Source organism: Perkinsus marinus, assembly GCF_000006405.1.
Source record: "Perkinsus marinus ATCC 50983 genomic scaffold scf_1104296939894, whole genome shotgun sequence".
In the NCBI taxonomy this organism is placed as follows: domain Eukaryota; phylum Perkinsozoa; order Perkinsida; family Perkinsidae; genus Perkinsus; species Perkinsus marinus.
The window spans coordinates 51,253-71,634 of NW_003213014.1; the positions used below are offsets into that span (position 1 = coordinate 51,253).

Here is a 20,382-nt window from a genome sequence, read left to right on the forward strand (position 1 = left end):
TAAAGGACTCGTAATATTTACAGATTTGTAGCGCTGCCTCTGAATGTAGTTGTAGTAGTGTAAGGTAGTGAATTCCCTACGACAGAGGCACTTGCATCTTGGCGACGTCGCCAGTGTGATGTTAATTTCACAAAAAAATTGTGCTATATGACTCGTGTTGCTCATTACTCTCATTCTTTCTACTTATCGTCCTCGCACAACCCCTTCAATAACAGTATCGTCAGAAGTGTTCTCTTCTGTACGACCTCCCGACGTTCTTGAGTTTATCACCGTCCAACTCTTTGAAATGGAAAGGGGGTGAGTGTGTCAATTGGTTGGAGTTTAATATCAACTATTTTCGGGCGAGCGAGATTAATCCTTCTTCGAGTCAAGATTTTCGGGCGTGCGCTAAATCCTTGAAACGAAGATTCGTTTGAGATCGCCCAGTGAGGTGAGTCCCGCAGGTTCCCTACTTTCTATGCCAAGCTCCTCAGTGCGGTCATTCTTCTTAGCAAGGAAGGCCTACATTCGGGCAGCCTGGCCAGTTGAATTTGCCGTTCTCAAAAAGGGATGGTATGAGCTCTGCTTTGCAAAGGTGAAGATGTTGTTGGTCGCAGGCCGTACATGTTAGGAGGTCTCTTCTCCCTCCTGGTCCACAACTGGGTGCACAACATGGCTTATTACTATGCTGGTATATACCAAGTGTAACGATGTCGTGGTGGTCGTGCTATCGGTATGGTCAATGAGTCAGGTATGGTCCCTATAAAGGCCCCAGCAATAGAATACATGACTTTGGTTTTGAGTGGTTCGGGACGGCATTTGTGGGTTGGTCTGTGAGTCGTGAGAATGCTCTCACTAGGTCGGGATGGTCTTCCTTCTCAGACACCCCCAGGTGACATCGTACTGTACATAACGCTGGCTATAGCGATAGTCTACGCGTTGAGGCCACTTGTCTTCTCGTTCCCCACACGTGGGTTGTGCTAGTCGTGAATGTTCATGATGGCGTTGATGCTCAGGTACATTGAACATTCTATGGCGAGTTTTGACAATGAGCATCTTCACCGTTACGGGTCGGTGTATTTCATTCATTTTTACTGTGAGTTGACTGATCAGCTGCAAAGTTGGGAGATAGGTTCACTGCAGTTGCTACCGAGTTCGGCTCAGCATTGTGCGGAAGATGAGTTTGATCCGCCTAAGAACTGGGGAGAGATATTCACCCATGTGTCTGTGTCTGGCGGCTGCAGTGATCTTATCTATTCGGGCCACATGATGTATGCTATACTTGCTACATGTGCTATATGTAACTTAAGGGAAAGACGATGAGCTTTGACCGTTATGGATGACAATCTTCGTAGCACCTAGCTGTCTGTGGGAATTCCCGGTGTGGGAACTCATTTACTTGGCAAGGGAACTTGTGTACGATTCAGATTAGACTAATGATGGTGTTACAATTTTATTGTATTGTCTCAAATACGGTGCATATTGCGAGACATGGAACTGTCTCGCTCGTCTAGCCGAATTGAAGTACTCATCAGAGTCGTTCAGGGAGGTTCAGACTGTTTTGCGATGTGTATGCGATAGGATTTTTGTCAGTCCGGTACGCCCAGAACTGGTACATTAAAGCAACATGCCTCGCATTGAACATCCTGCAGGGTTTTGTAATCGTTGCATCGAGAGCTCATTATAGTGTGGATGTGGTAGGTTGCACGTGACCTTCTACACATGATGTTGGCCCGCTTCAGATTGTCGCTGCGTACACAATACCGGCGTTTTGGTGCACTTTCGCGTATTTTGTAGGAAAAGTGTTTTTTGGTTTTTTTCCCATCGTGTGTTGTTGTGGTAGGTCCCTGAGGACATAGGTCCGAACGCAGTGCCCATCGAGAAGACCAGTTTGGCGGCTGAGGAGGGGCCGCCTGTCGACCCTGCCCGTTCGGTCGGCGGAGGAGTGCTGGATTTGGAGCTGGGGGCTACAGGAGCGTCATCAGCTGCCTCTCCGGTACAAGCATAGCCGAGGAGGAAACGGTTAAGTTGTATGAATTTATCAAATGTGGGAAGGTCGACCGGTGTGGTCGTTACTTCGTAAACCGAAGTTGTAAGTAGTTTTCTGGTGGCATTGTCAGCGATGGGACTTCATCATATACTATGGTCGGTAGTTCCACGTTGGTTATATAAGGCCGATTCATTTCATTCTAAGGAGGATTCTCGACGAGGTTTTTCTAATGTAGTTGCCGTCGTAAAATTGTCACTATAAGTTGCTATTGAGTTGGGATGCTCGCGATTGGATGAGTTATCGGCCGAAGTGAGCTAGGATATTATTCGTGTTACTGAAGCATGTCACCTCCCGACTTGACACAAGGCTACCGTGATGGGTCAGCTTTAGTGACAGTGGAAGAAGACGCGATTGCTGATTCAAATGTGCTCGGTTTAGGTAAGCTCGAATTGCGTCGCTCCGCTAAGATTTGTTGCATTTTTAGAGTCGTCTGCAGTGGAGGAATCGAAAACCGATTTCCAGGGAGCATCTCGGTCGGCGGCTCCGCGTAGAAGGTCGATGATGGACCGGGTGAAGGCGATGTTGCGAGTTAGAATTGATTACATCAAAGGCGCATGGCCGGCAGAATTGGCTGTGCTGAAAAAGGGAGCTTGGTGGGTCTAGAAGGTGCGTCCGGCCGGGTTGTATTTTTATTTTTAGGTGGGGTATTCTGTGGTTTGTATTAACATTAGTAGTGCATAATTGGGTGCACAATATGGCTTATTACTATGCTGCGAGATATGAAGTGTAAGTGTAGCGGAGCGAAGCAGGATGATGATTTTTTCGTTCAGCTATGGTCCATATAAGGGGCCTGGCAATCCCATTCACGACTTCCCATTCGAATGGCTCGGCAGTGGACTGGTCGATGCTGCGGTAGTGTCACAGATTGTGATTTTGGCTGCGGGTAGATTTAGCCCTCTCAGGTGGCCCCTGGTGACATTACTAATTACTTCAGCTTAATACTGGGAGTCGGCTACGTATTGCGGCCTTTATTCTTCCCATTCCCTCATCGTAAGGGGATATGGGTCTGCTTCGCTCCGCTCATTTTTGTCGTTTTTCAGGGGCTATGAATATGCTGTGGCGATGGGGAGTAGTCGCCAGTTTGGCAACATATGCTCGTCTTGTCACTTTCATGGTTACAGTAAGTCTAGGGCATTGGCGGTTGTGGAGTTAGTGCTGTAGTTACTTCCGGGATCAGCACAGCATTGTGCTGAAAATGAATTCAACCCTCCAAGCGATTGGGGTGTTATTCTAACGCGGCTTTTCACCTCTGGGGGCTGCAGTGATCTGATATTTTCGGGTCATATGATGTATACGATTATTGTTACATGCGGAATATGTAGGAAAAATGCATCATGCGGGTTTTGAACCGACGGTCTTTTCCTCTTCAGTCCGATACAGTAGCAATAAGTACCTCAAGATTTTTGTCCTGTTGCTGACAATCCTTCAAGCCTTCCTCATAGTGGCCTCTCGATCACATTACAGTGTTGATGTGGTAAGCAGTTCACGGTCTGTCCCCCATACATTTGAGTGTCGTTATCCAGGTCGTTGCTGCATATGCGGTACCATGCATGTGGGTTACCTTTGCTCACTTCGTAAGTGTTATTGTCTTGGGTGGTCGTCGTCGTCGGTGGTATAGCTCGTGATTAGGTGCCAAATGACTTCCGAATGACCGATGAGTCAATCTCGTCGCCTGGAGTGTCCGATGGTGAAGATGATGAGGAAGGTGTGGAGGAGTATCCAACAGCAGTGCCATCAAGTGGCACTGGCAAAAGCAGCCGTAGCAGCAGTGAGCATCAGAAGGTGTCGTCAGTCAGTACCAGAGCGTCTCCTGGTGACAGAGATTTGGAACTTGGCGTGTCACCGCCGAGTGGAGGTAATGATGGTTCGAGATTCTTCAGGTTGCGAATGTGTTGTCAGGTTAATGAGCTCCGTTGAGAATATAGTTGATTTCAATTGAGGTCCCAACAATCTCTTTACGCGACGTGTGCCGTATGAATTTTACTTTATTTTATTCTAACATTGAGAAGGATTATGATATACTTCGTAGTCCATCTCCGTAGTAGGGTTGAATTGCGAATACTGTTGACCGATCGCCGTCGGCTTTGAAATCTCTGTAAGATTCCACATTCTAAAATGCGAGGCAGTGCTCACAGTGTGCGGTTGTAAATGATTTCTCGCCGCCCTGCCCTTGACTGTTGAACTTGAGGGCCATGGTTGATACCAATGAGTACGATGATGGTGATGATGCTGCCGTCTATTGCTCGATAATGACTACTTTCACTGGTGTGACGGTATTGATCCTTGATTGATTATAACTATATCGTGTTGTGTTGATATGTAGTATGAGGGGCGGAGCGATGTGCAGTAGTTATCGTGCAGTGTATGCGATGTGAGGAACTCTCATCCTATCGTATTCTTTATCGGGATAGCTTGATGTCCTCTGGAGCATCTACGCTCTGCTCTCGGGTAAGACTTACATGCCACATGCCATGCCGAGGATAAATTTGCGAGGTGTTGTTCTCTTCGTGGAGTGACGACGTGAATGGTTCGGTGTGGTACTGCATTGGTCTGTGGTCATTATATGTGTTGATGCTATTCAAAGCTGTCCGTAGATGGGAATTGTGAAAGGTCACTGAACACATCTTGTAGGCTCCGAGGTGGAGGATTGGTTGCTAGTAGCATACAAAAATATGTACTTGGTCAACTACGGGTGTTGGGGAAAATTCTAGTTTGGGCTTTGTGCGTTTTCACTCAGAATCGTGTGTGAATTTCGGTACTGCATCGAAGAAGCAGACGTGTTTTCCGATGTTGTTGACGGTCATACCAACATGAATGCGCTACGTATGGAAGAGGTGAATTTTATGTGGCGATCAATCAAAGTGTAAAAGGGTTTGGTCGTGTATACGTTCCAATAGTATCCACCGTGAAATTGATTTCGGCAGTCCACTTATCGAAGACTTAAACAGTGGATAAAGTAGTAGTAGCTAGGGTCGAGGGCTTCTGTATCGAATCGGGTTTCGGGCTCTCAGTTCAGACTGGAAGTGCCGTGAGGTGCAGTGAGGGTATCAAAAGTAGCATGCCGATAAGGATGGGAGTTGGCGGACGCTACTGCATTGATTACGGCTTGACGGATGGCTCCTGTCACCAATGACCCTTCGAGTGATCCTTCTCGTATGCTCACCGGTGAGTGGGGGGGGGGGAAGTGATATGTCGGCTAGTCTTGGTATTTGACCATCACTATGTTGATTCGAACCAACGTCATGGGTAAAGGTCGGCTTGGGTCATACCCTCCTGGTCCTGGACTGTTTCTGCCGAGTCGATTGCAGTTGGAAAGACTAGGGTATTCGGGAGGCGTTGAATCGTACTACTCGATGGATATGAGTTGCTTAGTAAGATACACAGCTGAGGCACTCTTACCACATTCTACGACCAGTAAAGGTGGTACGTGGATGTGTGAGTCCTTCGTCAGTTGGTTTTTCTGTTGCTATTCACTGGTCCTGCCTGCCCTTGAGTTGAGTACCTCATCACCATTCTGGGCGGTGTGTATTATCGTCTATGGCGGAGCTTCTACTCTCAGCAGTGGCGGGAGCTTGCACTGTTGGATGCGGAGCTGCAGCGACAGTGGCCTCAGGTGAGGTGTATGGCTCAGGACAGCGCTCTTGTAAGGCGGCTAGCAGGCACCACGTCGGCTCTGATGGCAGGAGGGTCCATCGGTGTAGCGGCAGCGAGCTTGGCAGCCTCAGCTGGCTATACTATGTGGAAGTAAGCCCCGTGTACTCCAGCATTGATGCATCTCATCGGAGCTGATGGGAAGCAGTTGATATCAACTGTGCGTACTGGAGGTAGATATCTTTTCTCGGAAGATGGGAATGACGCGACGTCACGTACGGGCATCGTCGAGCTATACGAGCCCTTGTTGGCTAAGGAAGAGGAGGAGGATCTTCAAGAGGTATACGCCGAGGCACCACTTCGATTCACTCATGAGTGCATTATAGGCCTCGGCTCTGAAAGCCGGAGAGACGAAGACCGATAATTTCTTATAGAATTAAACCGTGACCATGTGCTTTAATGGTATTACTGCACTGAGTTTGAGTGGGTCAATAGTTGGTTAGAACTACTACGTGTTTGAAGTAGTATCATTTATCGTCATTTCAAACAATGCCGACTACCAAAGCACGCAAAAGTACAACTAACCCGGTGGAATCTGTTGAGAAGGGCACCGAAGCTGACACTGGTCTGCACACAGCTCCTACTTCTGCTGCTAGCTCTCCTGTTGCGAAGAAAACAGGGGTAGTGACAAGAAAGGGTGACGACAAGTCAGACAAGGAAAAGGATACCACGAAGCCTGTGGGTGGCAACATTCAGTCCAAAGCTGGAGGATCTTCCCGATACACTGGACGAATTCAGTGGTGAGAACTACACTCCATTTGATGTTGAAGTTTTATGACCCCATTGAAGGGCGGCGGCGCTTTGGGACAATTTCTCATCCTGGATTACGATAAGTAGGTTCTGGGTTAAGCGAGGTCGGGGCATGATATCTTCTACGGAGGTCAAAGGCGACCTGGAAGTTACTAAGGATTCCTTCAAAGACTCTGGAGGGAAGGAGTTCTGGTGGGTCTTTACGTAGGGAATTATAATAGGAGGATATACAAATTGTTGTGTTTTACATGCCGCATCTATGTTACTGACTGGTTTAATCTTCTTTAGGTTCCCAACGGCCGATGATGAGGTTACATTCGATCTGTCTCTGGAAGGTGGTAAATTCGTTCCAACAAACGTCCAAGGTGAGTTGAACGTCTATTTTATATCGACAGTTTGGCCGAGCGGTCTAAGGCGCCAGCTTCAGGCGCTGGTCCGAAAGGGCGCGAGTTCGAATCTCGCAGTTGTTATTTTTTGTATTTTGGTCACGTAGTACCGATTCATTTTTAGTCACGAAGTATCATCATTTCCCTGGAGGTCCAAAAGCGCTTGAGAAGCTCATCGCAGCGTAATCGGGTGATGGGACGGACGAGCGCGCCATCTTCTGTACATGCGTGTAAAACATATTGCCTTCAATAACCATTGATTGCGATCGTTCGTTGAGCATTCTTGGCCGCCGCCGGCCTCAACGGCTGATGAATGTCTTTCAGCGGCAAGATAGCTGCACCTCAAGAAACTACGGAGGCTGTTGCCGAGATCAAAAAAACAAAGGAGACGGCGGTGAAGAAAGGGGAGAAGACTGAGGCGAGTGGGAAGTCTGAGGAGAAGAAGATCTGCGTCATTCCATTGGAAACCCGCAAAGCCTCCGAGTCCCTTACTCACCCAACACGCAAGCTGTCCAAGGATGCCCCAGAGTTTATACCACATTCACAAACATCGCCGAACGGGACATATACCGTGGGTGATGAGAGCGGTCTTGCTCCTGCTGCTACTTCTACTACTAGCACTCCCCTTGGTGGCCATTTGGAAACCGACTACTGGGCTGAGGCCGCGAGGAAGGTGTACGTACGCGTGCTCTACTCTCTTTCCTAGCGTACGTGTCTACTTCATGCTAGGTCTTCTACTTCGTTGCATGTGGCGGCCGACTCGGATTCTCTACCAATAACCTACGCTCAGCTACTACATTTACAGGACTTCTACGAGGCTATCAAACACGCTGAAGCTCTTGTGAGTTTCCAATACAAATATTGTCAGTTCATGACGCCTTTTTTAGAGTCAGAAGAAGGGAGCACCAAAAGAGGCAATGCCCCCAGCAATGTCGCTGACGACTCCCGGGAAGGGGGTGATGGTGTGATTCGAATTCTTATATGTTCGGAAGTTCTGAGAATCTTTTTACTATTTCATTGTCCCCACAACTTCTTCTCGTGCAGTAGATGTATTCCTCATGATGACAGTCAACTCGACTGCACCTTTGTAGTTGATTTACATTGAATACATTCCCGAATGTAATAAAAATGCTCAAACTACCAGTAGATAGAGATTTCTCATGTATGTTGCATACGTATTGCGTTCTTGGATGGTACATCACTTCTTCGCGTTGTTGTCACTACTTACGCAACAATACACCGTAGAGAAACATTAGGCAATACGCTCAGAGACCTCTCCTTTTTCCTCTTCTAATTGAATAACATTCTCAGCCATCATCTCCGCCATTACCAACGCATCCATTTCCGCGTTCATCACCTATCACATAAAACTACCAACCGTACACTTAATGACGACGATGCTGAGAGCAAAGGGAGTACCATGGCGCCCTCTGGACACCATTCACTGGCGTGATAAACGAGCCAATTTAATAGGCTGAATTGCTCTCTTGTGGGCTAGTGTGCAAAATGCTATTATTACTGAGCCGTGTTGTCGACTCATATACCCGATACCCCCTTTCCATTTCCCTTACTTCTTTGTTCAAGTATTTGATATTCTCATCCAAGAGGTCCGTCCGTCTCATATCGGCGGACATTATCTCAGACACCTGATGGGAATTCCCTTTTCCTATCCTCGTGTCACCACGCTTACCACTGTAGTGAACAACTGCTTATCGTCACCCGAGCTGGCCATAACCAGATACTCGTTCATCGCCATGTCCTGAGGCGATGTGAACGAATTACGGTGAGCAAAAGTAGCCTCACCGCTTCCGGAGCATCACTGCTAACACCAGCAAGGACCATCTGTGACTTCTCGAGTTCTGTATTCCACATAATGAGTTGTGATAAGAGTTGGAACCTTAGCACTATCGTGATGTGTAGGAAGTGTGGTATGGTGAGTACCTCTGAGAGACCTGATTTACCATCCCCTCCCATTTCCGCAGTAAATGCTCTGATAACGTTATTCCGGGATGTTCATGCAGGAGGTCCGTTCGAATTCGGTCGACGATATCCCTAGGTCGGAATTCTGCCTAACCTCCAGACCATGACCAGCAACCACATCAGGAGGAAACTCACCAACTTATCTGGCTTGGGAGAGTACCCGCGGTAAAGGACAAACGTTGGTGTGCCTCTTGCTACTGGGCACCTGGGGAACCGGACGGTGTTGTGGGACTGGGAGAGGATCGTTTTACCCCAGGGGAAAATCGTTCTTCTCGATGTTGAGACGCTTAATAGTAATAGGAAGATGTGCACGGCGGAAAGTGTCTTCCAACTGGTTTATGAAGGGCCGCATGAGGAAGCAAAGGAAACAAGAATCCTCATACCTGACATATCCAAGGTCCAACATGGCTAGATACAAAATAGGTCCAAGTTGAGGCCACAAACCCAGCCCTACATTTGCAGTAGTATCGCCATGTCGGGTCTAGCAGCCGCTATAACTCTATCATAGAAGTTCAGAGCGCTGACTTCCTCAACAGGACATTCCTCAGGGAACTTAGGGAGGTCCTCCAAAGGTCGGCACACAGGCTCGAAAAATCTGAATAAATTTTCTTTCACTTCGAAGCAGATACGCCCAGTACTTTTCCATTTCCTCGACGACTTTTTCGGATGATTCCCGTCCCTCCCCGCTCAGCTGCACCTTCTGCCGCCTCTGGCCTTTGTACAGTATGAAATCCAATTTTTGGTCTGCTGAGGCCCCCGGTGCAACCGCATAGTAAAAATGTGTCTGCAACACTCGCATGAGAGAAAAAATTCTCTAATTTCCAACATGACTCACATTTTCGATATTGCTGGTTTTCTCAGCGACCCTTTTGGCAAGAGCGATGTCCCTCAAATCTCGTATGAAGCACCCGAGCTGCAGCAGACGTTCTCGCCGCTGTTGGTCTGAGCTGAATGTCTGAAACAACGTCAAGTAGTGTTGAAATATATGTTGGAATTGCTCGCCTGGTTACATTATGAAAATTCACACACGACTTGAGATGGAAGTGTATAAAAACCAACGAAAATTGCCCAAATTTTCCAAATTATCACCGACACATGTATATCATCTTTTCCCCCGGTACTACCACTAGTATAATATTGTCAGTCGTATCGAACTGCTCATCCTCCATTTTTGGTATCATTTTCCCCACGAATTTGAGCTCATCCCGATCCTTCTTCTCCAGCGTAGTGAACGCCTTATCCCCTGCTTCCGTCAGATGATCATTCGACATGGCCGTCCTGATTTGGTCTATCACGCTCGGGTCGTAGGCTACCAGACCGGCCAGCCCCAGGCCCAGGGCGGCACCTAGAGGCGGAATTTTGTGGCGCGTGACGCTTCCTGATAGTAGTACCGAAGGCTAGAGGGCCTCTCCATTTATGAGGCTGTTGTTCAGGTTGAGTAACAGCTGGTGTGGTACAGAACCGTCGTGGTATGCAGCGATAGGATACGGAAGAGCACCCTCGAGCGGCTGCTGATAGGAGGAGACTACTGTTGGTGGTTAGTAGTGGCGACAACGGCATGAACACTTTACTACTGAAAGCTTCCAAATTGGAGTTATAGACCTCATATACGTTATCCTCATCCACACCGATATCCTCTAGTTTGAGCTATGACAGCATCTCCAGGCCAATTTTTCGCGGATTTTTAGTAATTTTACCACTTCTTTTGAAAAAATACCATTTTTTTATCTTTTACCGACTGATTTTGGCTTATTACCCAAAATTTTGATATAATAGCGTGTCTATTTAAAAACACTAGCAGCTCGCGTCGCTTCGCTCCGGGGAATCTCTAGCTCCTACGGAGGGGGAGGGTGTAGTGCACTACCTTCATGGTTGTAGTATATAGCACAGTAGGAGCCAGATGGGACAGGCCTTATGATACTATTACTACTGACCCTCGCCTTGTGTATTGAAATTAGGATGTCGATACTCCTACGAGTGCTCATCACCAACTGCCACGCGATCTATCTCCAAAATTTCCATTTAAATTTCGCCCCGTGGATCCTTCCTGGTGAATTATGGGTAAGCAACCTACTGTACTCAATTTTCAGAAGATGGGTCCAGGGCGCGCGCTAAGTTCGGGCGTGCGCGGTTGTAAGTGATTAAAAAGTAAAAGTGTTATTATTATGTTGAGGAGGGGATGGAGTCATATGGGGACGTTTCACCTATGGCTCGTACAATCTACCATGTCAAACGTGTATAATTTAGTTTCCACTCAAAAAAAATATGGGGAGCGAAAGGTTGATACTGATGAAGAGGATTAGAATGTTATCCAAATGGGAAGTGCTGGGTATTGAACTCAGGTCGATTATTCTTGTTACTCTAACATGCACATATCTACTTAGTAGTAATATCGCTTTTGTGTGGTGCTATAGTGCCTTAATAATTCCTCCCGATTAGAGTTGGTCGTTTGCATACGTATGGGACACATACCACTCCTCCAGCTACTCGTGATACGGTACACTAGTCTTCATTCTCAAGGCTCTACTAGCGTTACCCGACGGAAGGCATCCCCTTCGGTCCTCGTAGCATCCTAGCAGTCGAGGGCCCATGGGTCATGCACTACTATTGACCCCAGCTGTATTCCGTATGCTCCCAGTCCCCTCCCTCTTCAACAGTGGAGAGTAGTGTTGGGCTCTTGATCGTCCCAGCATAGGATAGCCTTGAATTCTTGTTAGGGTATCGTTACTCTTGTCTGCTTATTATGGCTACGACTGTATCCTCATCATCATCAACAACTTCGGCACATCAGTTCAAGGGTGGTGGTGAAGGGGAGGGCCATGCTGCGGAGCAGGGGAATTATAATATGCGCTTTTTACAGTACCGTAGCTCCCAAAATTCTAGTCGGGTGGGAGCAAATTATCAAGTCGTAGTGCCGCTGGTGTTGCCGACTGAGAAGCAAGAGGAAATAAAACGGCTGAGGAGGGGGGTGGCCAGGCCTGATGAAACGCGGCGAACTCCGGAGTTGACAGCATTAGCAGCGGAACTCGGCGATAGGGTCGTGAAGAGTAGTTGCCCTGGTCCGTTTTTGCAAGTGGATGTTGATACTGTGATGACCGCACTGGAGGCCCGAGGGGGCCCGGAGCCGGCGAGGGTCCCGTCGGAGGGAAGAGATTGGTATGAGGAAAGCATGCTGGTGAGTACAGCGCTGGGAGGACGAACTTTGAGACGGAACCAATGGCAAGTGGCCGAGGTTCGATCCCTGGGTAGGACACTTGAGAGGTTGGAAAAGTGGAATGAGGAGGTGGAGACAGTGCTGGAGCAGGACAGGAGGATAACTATGCAGGAGGCTACGGCGCTGTGGAGTGAGGGCCGAATATTAGAGAGAGTATACGATGGTTTGCATCCTCAGGTCGGTCCCGCAGGGGGAGGGGATAATCTAGGAACCTATAATTTTCCCGGGGAGAAACTCATTTTGAATATTCTACTTTCTGGCTAGGAACACATTGTTCGAATAGTTTCTCGTATGAATGTCATTACATTAGGAAAATCATTTTCCCTAGTGTCGTTATCAAACCCTGGGGGTGTCATTTTTCAAAGCTACTGGAGGGTGGGGGGTATCGAGGCATGTGTCGCTGTTCATTAGGTTGCGGCACTCCATCGTATAATGGGCCCTACAGAGGCGTTCGAGGCTAGGGTAGCTCAGGGGAGGTGGAGGGAGGAGGAGAGGGACCAGTTGGTTAGGGAGGGGGAAGCGCTGGAAGTGATACCGGCTAGTGCACTGAGGTGAGTGACTCTAATGTTGGGAAATATGCGTAGGGTCTGACAGAATGCTAAAATTGGGAAAAATTTTGGGGTTCTGTACATGTGTATCGGAATTTATATGTAGAATTGTATAACAAGTGAGAAAGCTTCTCAACTCAGCTGAAGAAGGTGAACATTTCCTATTCCCATCAGGATTGTCATTTTCGTTGTCATCATCAGGCGCTTATCGATATCGAAATCAGCTGCCGTGGAGGAGGGGGAGTTGGGGGACCCCACGAGCTCCAATGATCCCGAATTGTTAGAGTGGGTGAGAAAAGCGCGGGGAAAAATCGAGTCGGGGAAAAGGAGCCGAATTCCTCTTCACACTGTTGAGGAGCTTCTAGAAGACTTCAAATCTCGGGCATTGGAAGCGGACACTGCAGAGGCCCATCGGCTGCTGGTAGCGTTGGAGGAGGGTAAGGAGGCTGCTACCATGTGGAGAGAGCGTGCGAGTCGGGCATTGGCTGTGGATGAGGGTGGTGGACTAGGTAGTGGGGGAGTTCTCTCACTGGAAGGCCTCCGAGAGCTGTGGGATGAGCATGCTCAGCTGCCTCGGGTATGCGTGCCGGAGGTGTGTCGTAGGTTGGAGTCGTTAATAAAGCGGGGGGAGGCGTGGGAGGAGAGGTGTAGAGGACTGCTGGAGGGTGGCAGTAGTCCTAGGGCGGTGGTAGAGGGTAGGGTAGTGCTGGAGGAAATCGCACAGAGTGGGATCACTAAAGCTGTGGATTTATCCGAATGTTTGAGAAATCTCAAAGTTGCGGTGGAGGTAGCAGAGGAGTGGGAGAGGAAGGCTGAGGCGGCGGTGAAGAATTGGGAGGTTGGTTATACGAGGAAGATTTGCTCGGGTTGTGATCGGTTGTCGATTGATGAACAGGGGCCTAGGACGGGGCTAGGGGAGGGGCCCGCGGGGATCGGCTCGGCTTTTATGGAGAACTTGGTAGAGGAAATACGGTGGGAAGTGGCACTTTACGAAAGGGAAATTGGGGAAAATTTGGATTTTTTGCCGAGTTGTGGGATATTTGTGAAGTTGAGGAAAAGTGGAAAGAGTTGAAATTTCGAGATGAAGTTTTGTATGGGAAGATATGTCGCGTGGCGGCTGAGGTCGATACGTGGGAGAGGAGGAAGAGGTCCCTTATAGAGGACCTGGCTGTGGTAGGTTGGTGGGAGTCTACGACTTTGAAGTTGCTGTTGCTGGCAAGGGGGGAAATTTTAATGTGGTCAAGTACATAATTTTGATGTGGTCAAGTACATGTGTTGGTTAGAATATGAACAATTTATGAGAAAATTTAGGGAAATTCTCATTGATTTTAGTACGCGTATTTGGGTGAGCTGGGGTGAGGGAAGCGAACATATATTTATCTGATTATCAGTTCCCGCGCCCAGCTGGAGGACTTAGAGCCCTCTCCTTCCTATTCATGGATTATATGAGGACCGGCATATGCGGGACAAAGGCGGAGCAGGAGGATCTCGAGGGGCTGTTGGCGGCTATGAAGGAAGAGGTTTGGGGATGGGATGTTAGGAAAGCGGTGGCAGCGGTGAGTTGAGATATCTTGAGCTTGACGTGGTATGATACGGATTAGGTCCCTTTGAGCTCCTCGTCATTGGAAAGACTCAGTGAGAGTTATCCGAAATCGCTGAAGATCTTGCAGAAAAGTGAAGGGCGTGGTAGAGTTTCTCTTGCGGACCTACCCCTGCTAGGAGCAGCTGACTTTGAGCATACGCTAGTGGAGATAGAGAAAGTAGGGACGGGTGTCGAACTGGCACGAAACAGTGGGAAAAACTTCGAGTTTTTCGCACATGGCGATTCATGACCTATTCGTTCTTAGTGAGAAACAGAGAGAATGTTTTCCTCGGATGTCGTGCAGTGTATATACTCCATGTGTGCGGGTGAGTATGCTAATGTGAAGTTTGGCATTGGAAGGTTGAAGTTGTGATGTGGCTGACCACGGTGATGTAGTGTCGTAATGAATGACAACACGTGTGACAACAATTGTGAATTTAGTATATCGTGTGAATGTGAACATGAACTGTATAATGTGATTTTCTCGCTCGCCCTCATATATACCTCCCAAGTTAGGAATATGACCGGTCCACTTTAGTGTATAACACTTCATCACAACATGTGAGTCTTGTTGGAGTTTTCGACTGAGACTCTACTTAGCTTACGTGGAATGCTGGGTTTCCATACTTGCCAAGGAGGAGACACCTTCACATGTATCATTGTTTAAATTAGTGTAAACTCCTTATTGTTCCTATCACAATACCTAATACTACATCTCTAGAGATGTTATTATTAATACACTGTGGAGTCTCACCCGTTTTACGTGAAGTGGCGTATTGCTCGGTGATGAAAACGCGATATTCGCGGTGGTATGCAGTAGTCGTGAAATATGGTTCTAACTGCTGTTTTTCATATCACGGTCGTGACTCTCCTATGCATACGTTACTATATCACCAAGAAAAGAGTATAACAGACCTGTAGTGATGATAGTAGTGGAATCTTCACCGATAGTACTCGAGTGTATCCCGTTCGGTTTGAGCTGCATGCCACGTGTAGGTGTGTACTTTTCTGATGGAGTCGTTGCCGATATGGGAGGAGGAGTGGCAAGTGACAAGTTCGGTGATAGGGAACGGCGAGAAGAAGTTGGAGGAATCTCCCAACCCGAGCTTGGCTGAAGCCGTGGTGGAGTATACACCGTATCGGGTGAGGGACTCGACTGTTGAGGGGGAGTGGGATTTCATATCCACCTTGGCCGACGTGGAAGCGGCCTGTCGGAGTCTGTTGGAGTAAGCCGAAGGTCCCGGGTTCAATTCCTGGTGAGGTCTTTTTTATTCAGGATATCTCAGCCGATTGACATTTCTGGCTGGCAGCATTTGAGTCGAGTCTTACGAGAGATCGACAGTAACTTGGTGCAAGTTCCAGAGCTTCTCGCGAGGGTTGACGAAATTGTCGCTGAGAATTATGAGTTGGAAAGGCGGACCTTGCAGTTGGTGCGGGAATTGGAGAAAAGTAGAGAGGATGTGAAGGAAGAAGAGACGGAGGAGTCACCAAAGGAAGAAGTCGAAACGAAGAAGCGGAAGGCCGCTGAGGGGCTAGAAGGGTTGTCGCTGTTTGGCCAGCTCTTGAGTCTTCTGGAGGCAGTCGACCGGTCTAGGTCTCGCATTGAGGCGTTTGAAAAGTGACGGTGGTGTGGTATGATGTGTAGTTTGTTATTATTGTTGTTTGTAGCTCGCTGAGATCGTTAGTGAACACCTTATTAGAGTGGCAGAGGAGGGCTCGAGAGCTCTTCCATTGGGATGACAAGGAGAAGCGTATGGAGGGTTATGAAAAGCCCTCGTTGGAAGCCGTAGGGTGACGAGTCAATCAGTGGTGATGATGATGATCATGTTCGTAGGTCCGCCGTTATGTCGAGGAGCTGGAGGCGGACCCGGTTCTTAAGGGTTTCGCAAATAGAGTCTTCCTAATGCAGGTGAGATTTTCAATGTTGCCGACTTGCTTGTGGGTGACATTAATTATAATCGATTGCTTGGGCGCGCGCTATTTGCAACACTGAGTATTTGTTGTACAGGTCGGGTTTATCTCGGGAGCTATTGGTGCGGAGGAGGCGGCGAAGGAGTGGCAAGTGGAGCTCGGCGACCTTCTCGCGAAGAAGGAGGAGGCCGATTCAGAAGCGCATTTTTCACTGGCAGCACTTCGAAAGATGATGACGCAGTTGGAAGGCTTTGACGTGGCAGTACCGGTGGACGTGGAATTTACGAGAGCTGCCGCGGAGGCGGACCAGTGGTATTCATTTTATCTGAGCCGACGGTCTAGGAAGAAGTAAAATTGTGGTATGTGTAATAGGTTATTTTGAGACTCTAATGTTAGGAAGATTTCCCTGCAAAGTGCTGAAGAGGTCATTCGGGCGGCCGCGATAGAAGATGCGCAGTTTGCAAAATGTCGCGAGCTCATTGCGGCGTCGGAGGAGTGGCGGTCTCTGTCGCGGCATATTGCCGAGACTAAAGAGAATTGGCAAAAGTCTATGGCGGCTATAGTCGATAGTTATACGAAGAGGATCATCGCTGGCAGTCCTGGCAGAAATAATGAGGGAGAAAATGGTGGGACCGGGGATCGAACCGGGGTCTGTTGGTCATAGTGCATCACTCAGGCACGGAAACGGTTGAGGACCATCTCCGTTCTCTATTGGCTGAGTCGAAGAAGCTGCCAGTGCAAGGGGGAGCCGACACGTGGTTGTCACGAGAGCTGCGTGCTAGGTCGGACAACGAGAAATTGTCGGAGGCCTTGACTGATCCTGAATGCACTTTGGAGAGGGCAAGACAGATTTGCCTCTCGGTCGATGCTCCCTCTACTAGAGTTTTGAAGTCCCCGGGAGTAGGTGCTGTCGGTGGTGTGGTATGGTTAGCGTTGGAATATACGTTTGGTTTACTCGCTGACGAGCTCAGGAGTTTCGATTTGAAGATTTACACACGACTTGGGGTGAAGTCTTCAAGAAAACGAAAATATCTCACATTTTCCTCGAGTTTTCCTATTTTGTTGACAACACATGTAGTTGAAAATATGCGTGTTTTGCCATACTGCTTTTACTTTTGTTTCAGTCCGAAGAAAGCTTCACGGAGGGCCCTGCGGAGTGCCCACCTGAGCTCAGGCATGCGGCCTTCACTTGCGATGGGCATCTACTATCTGAGTTGGAGAGAGCAGTGGAGGAGGCCGCCACACTAGAGGGACAGGTAGGGTCATAAGTTGCTCTGTGGTTGGCAGCGGTTCGGCCATCAGATTCACCGATATTTGGAGCACACTAGTGAAGTGGCGGAAAACGAGGATGCTGTTGTTGACGAGGATGTCAACAGTGTCATTGAGCTGGCAGTTCGAGAGGCTATAGTTAGCGGCAGAGTCCACCCCGGCGCTGATGGTGTTCCGGACTATGCGTATCCACTACCGCTGTATTATCCATCGAAGAAGCATGCGAGAAGGAGCAAAGCACTCGAGTTACTCTCAACGGAGACCCCATCTGAATCGTTGCCGTACTCAATGCGCATCTTGGATTTGGTCCCATGGGACGCCCCGAGAGTGTCGAGGGTTGAGCCTCCGGTGGAAGTGGAAATTAGGAAGAGACGGCGGGTTGGTATCTTTGTTGCACGCATGCGCATTGTGGATATTTTGTGTCTCTTGAGATACTCGCTACGATGACTGCAGAGCAAAGGAGAACTGAGAAGGAGACGTTGATGAGGAGATTGCAGAATCCTAAGCCTACAGGTGAGCGCGAGCATGTGACAGTTAATAGTGGACATATGGAGTTCTCAGTGTCGGATTGTATAGCACTGCTGGCGTGGAGTAGGCGGCTGCGATTGAAGGTGCCCGACGTGAAGAAGATCTATAAAGTGTTGGTTTATACGATGAGGAGTGTTCGGGCTATTCTGAGGAGGTTTAAAGTCCTTCGGCCGTCTTCTGTCAAGGGTTGGTTGCCTGGTGGGGAGTTTGTGGTTTGAAGGTGTTTCAGGCGCGAGTTCGGCTGATTGCGAGCCATGGGAAACGCGTCTGAATATGGAGGTCCAATCAGGAGTTGTTGAAGGAGCTACCGCGGATGATGATGAACAGACTAAGCCGTTGGTGATGGTCACAGTGGACGACTTACTGGTAGGAAAAATGACATCTGTGGGAATCGAACCAGGGATCTTTTGGTTTGTTCAGGAAGTTCTGTTGAAGATCGACCGTTTGCCTCTGGCGCTTGTGATCGAGTACAGAGTGGTTACAATCATCGAAGCGGCCTTCGACTGGCGAGTCCGAGCACAATGCCTCGTACACAATTTGGGTCTCGATAGGACCAGACCTAGGCCTTGGGTCGGCGACCGGCGAACTTTGGTAAGAAGGTCTTCGACATTGTTTATTGAATGGAGGCAGGTATTTTCAGTGTTGGAATATATGAGCGCTTTCTCCAGCTGATCTCAGAAGTTTATATACGAACTTGGGTAGAAGTGGATAGAAATCAACGAAAATTTCCCGAAATTTCCTCAGAATTTCCATATTGTCACCAACACATGTAGTTGACCGTGCGCATATTTTCTCACACTGCGTGTTTTTGTGGGATATTCTTAGTCTTTTTTGTACTTCATCAAATCGACAATGTTGTTAGGAATACTGGGCAACCCACAATTTGAGATGCACCGACATTTTCGAGCACCCCGAGCGTGTGCCTGATGCTCCTTTGTTACCACGTGCTTGCGATAATCCGGTCCTGGCACCACCGGTGGAGGACTATATTCGCAATACTATGCAGATGAGGTTCTTTTACATAGTCGAATGCTGCCGTCACTTCTCAACGGTGAGCTTGTTACGATCGGAGTGTGTTGTGAACGGGTGCTTTTACAGGTGTACACAGACATGTGTGAAATCTGTAATGTTGTGACGACTCTCTACACTGACACTGACGCATGGATCACTTGCGATGTGTGCGATAAGTGGTATCACCAGAAATGTGCTGGTGTGTCACCAGACGCGACCAGCTTTACATGTCCGACCTGCTCGAACGGGACTATAGCGGCTGCAGGATCGGGTAACACAAAATAGTTGTCTTTGCATTATAGTGTTTATTCAGATTTGTCACTGCAGCCGGGATTCGCAATAATACGTCAAACCTACGACGAATCCCTACAGCCACCTCTCGATGCTTTTTCATTTGAAGAGCGTGATGTCTTGGCACGTACCATCAAACAACGGCAACGAATCGGCCGCTTCTAGTCATCATTACGTTACATTGTGTATCATTCAACGTCATTTCCTGAACACTCTTAGTTTTGTGCTGTGAGAGTATCCACAGTGACATGCGTCGACCTAGAAATCCCAGTCGGCACAAGCCGCTTGAACTGGGAGATGATGACGCAGCGAGGCCCTCCTGCATTCTCTAGGCGTAACGCGGCGACTATAATTCATCACATTTCCGTCTCATCGTCATTCTTGGGTAATTCGTCTACTAAAGAAGATACTAATTAACCTCGTTGTAATCACCCTGGTGTAACCATCGTTCTGAGTATAGCATGCTTCTGCATCAAATCGTATAAGAATGTATATAGCTATACCGCTGCATACAAGTCAGTTACTGGGAGGCATGATCCCCGTATTGCAGCAACAGTGCCTCAGTCGCACCATGCATTCAGGTCCTTCGATCACAAGAACATTCGACAACTCCGAATTTCGCTCCGGTGCCTTCATTGATGCATGACGCTCCTGAGTGTACTGACGTATCAGTGACAACGTGAGTTGAAGGAGCAAGAGGTTGCTCGAGAGAAGTATCATCTCAGACCGACGCGGCATGTAACATACCAGTCGCCCGACCAAAATAATCGATGTAGGGGCGAGCCTCACATACTCCTGAACTGGTTCTTTGTGGTCCTCACAGTTACGATCCGCAGTTGCCCATCTGAAGTGGGCTAGGTCAGCATCAGAAGGAGTACTTCAAAGCTACGGCTTGGATGTTACCTGTTCGAGCCCCAGTTTTGATTACAATTCTACCCGATTTACTAGCCCAACACTTTTTCATGAATTCTTGAAAAGCATGCTAGCTAACACTACGACTCGTAATCAACGAGTTACTCTAGATGATGCGATTGACGCGTGAATGATGAAGATATACGTGCGATTCAGCTCAGAATCAGCAGGTTGTAACTCATTAGAATTTGCGTGAATGATGCAACATAGGCTTGCCGTCCCAACACCCTCGCCCGGTGAGTTACGTCGAAGTAGTAGTGACCGTAACTGTAGTGGGAAGAGCAGTACTGGCCACTGTAGTAGCAGGAGCAATAGAACCC

The 20,382-nt window shown here is 48.3% G+C and overlaps 6 protein-coding genes across 6 annotated transcripts in view; 4 read left to right on the forward strand and 2 right to left on the reverse strand.

Moving 5' to 3' along the window:
- The first annotated feature begins 483 nt into the window (after positions 1–483).
- On the forward strand, positions 484–2,001 carry Pmar_PMAR020860 (conserved hypothetical protein). The gene is made up of 9 exons (XM_002782238.1): positions 484–552; positions 597–683; positions 731–812; positions 862–949; positions 996–1,075; positions 1,123–1,279; positions 1,573–1,676; positions 1,722–1,772; positions 1,823–2,001. The coding sequence occupies exons 2-9, from the start codon at positions 604–606 to the stop codon at positions 1,985–1,987; spliced, it is 807 nt and encodes a 268-aa protein (XP_002782284.1). The 5' UTR covers positions 484–552; positions 597–603; the 3' UTR covers positions 1,988–2,001.
- A 309-nt stretch (positions 2,002–2,310) lies between these two features.
- Pmar_PMAR020861 (conserved hypothetical protein) lies at positions 2,311–3,933 on the forward strand (the record flags this gene model as incomplete). The annotated part of the gene is made up of 10 exons (XM_002782239.1): positions 2,311–2,407; positions 2,454–2,622; positions 2,669–2,755; positions 2,800–2,881; positions 2,932–3,019; positions 3,070–3,149; positions 3,191–3,347; positions 3,400–3,503; positions 3,659–3,884; positions 3,929–3,933. The coding sequence occupies 10 exons, from the start codon at positions 2,311–2,313 to the stop codon at positions 3,931–3,933; spliced, it is 1,095 nt and encodes a 364-aa protein (XP_002782285.1).
- A 2,236-nt stretch (positions 3,934–6,169) lies between these two features.
- On the forward strand, positions 6,170–7,980 carry Pmar_PMAR020862 (hypothetical protein; the record flags this gene model as incomplete). The annotated part of the gene is made up of 7 exons (XM_002782240.1): positions 6,170–6,420; positions 6,518–6,622; positions 6,719–6,795; positions 6,941–6,998; positions 7,141–7,491; positions 7,546–7,657; positions 7,704–7,980. 7 exons carry the CDS (start codon positions 6,170–6,172, stop codon positions 7,782–7,784), a joined length of 1,035 nt encoding a protein of 344 aa, XP_002782286.1. The 3' UTR covers positions 7,785–7,980.
- An 88-nt stretch (positions 7,981–8,068) lies between these two features.
- On the reverse strand, positions 8,069–9,442 carry Pmar_PMAR020864 (conserved hypothetical protein; the record flags this gene model as incomplete). The annotated part of the gene is made up of 9 exons (XM_002782241.1): positions 8,069–8,173; positions 8,388–8,462; positions 8,507–8,575; positions 8,620–8,713; positions 8,758–8,885; positions 8,932–9,001; positions 9,048–9,179; positions 9,251–9,391; positions 9,435–9,442. 9 exons carry the CDS (start codon positions 9,440–9,442, stop codon positions 8,069–8,071), a joined length of 822 nt encoding a protein of 273 aa, XP_002782287.1.
- Positions 9,443–12,442: 3,000 nt separating this feature from the next.
- Positions 12,443–19,315, forward strand: Pmar_PMAR020865 (hypothetical protein; the record flags this gene model as incomplete). The annotated part of the gene is made up of 23 exons (XM_002782242.1): positions 12,443–12,561; positions 12,760–13,067; positions 13,251–13,396; positions 13,454–13,530; positions 13,736–13,793; positions 13,950–14,114; positions 14,160–14,318; positions 15,137–15,366; positions 15,417–15,758; positions 15,809–15,926; positions 15,975–16,049; positions 16,149–16,399; positions 16,448–16,677; positions 16,728–16,951; positions 17,176–17,307; positions 17,354–17,698; positions 17,752–17,833; positions 17,882–18,034; positions 18,078–18,214; positions 18,269–18,439; positions 18,711–18,899; positions 18,947–19,130; positions 19,173–19,315. 23 exons carry the CDS (start codon positions 12,443–12,445, stop codon positions 19,313–19,315), a joined length of 4,038 nt encoding a protein of 1,345 aa, XP_002782288.1.
- Positions 19,316–20,303: 988 nt separating this feature from the next.
- Pmar_PMAR020866 (conserved hypothetical protein) overlaps positions 20,304–20,382 on the reverse strand; it is a gene marked incomplete at both ends in the record, with an annotated part of 920 nt that continues 841 nt past the window's right edge. The window contains one exon of the mRNA XM_002782243.1: positions 20,304–20,382. This exon is cut by the window's right edge and continues 4 nt beyond it. Coding sequence (XP_002782289.1) covers positions 20,304–20,382 — 79 coding nt within the window.

Excerpts from the sequence above, each read along its gene's own strand:
- Pmar_PMAR020860 (XM_002782238.1), top strand. The coding sequence starts at position 604 with ATGTTAGGAGGTCTCTTCTCCCTCCTGGTCCACAACTGGGTGCACAAC. Across the intron at positions 813-861 it reads CGGCATTTGTGGGTTGGTCT|ACACCCCCAGGTGACATCGT; the intron begins GTGAGTCGTGAG and ends CTTCCTTCTCAG. Across the intron at positions 1,773-1,822 it reads GGTGCACTTTCGCGTATTTT|GTCCCTGAGGACATAGGTCC; the intron begins GTAGGAAAAGTG and ends TTGTTGTGGTAG.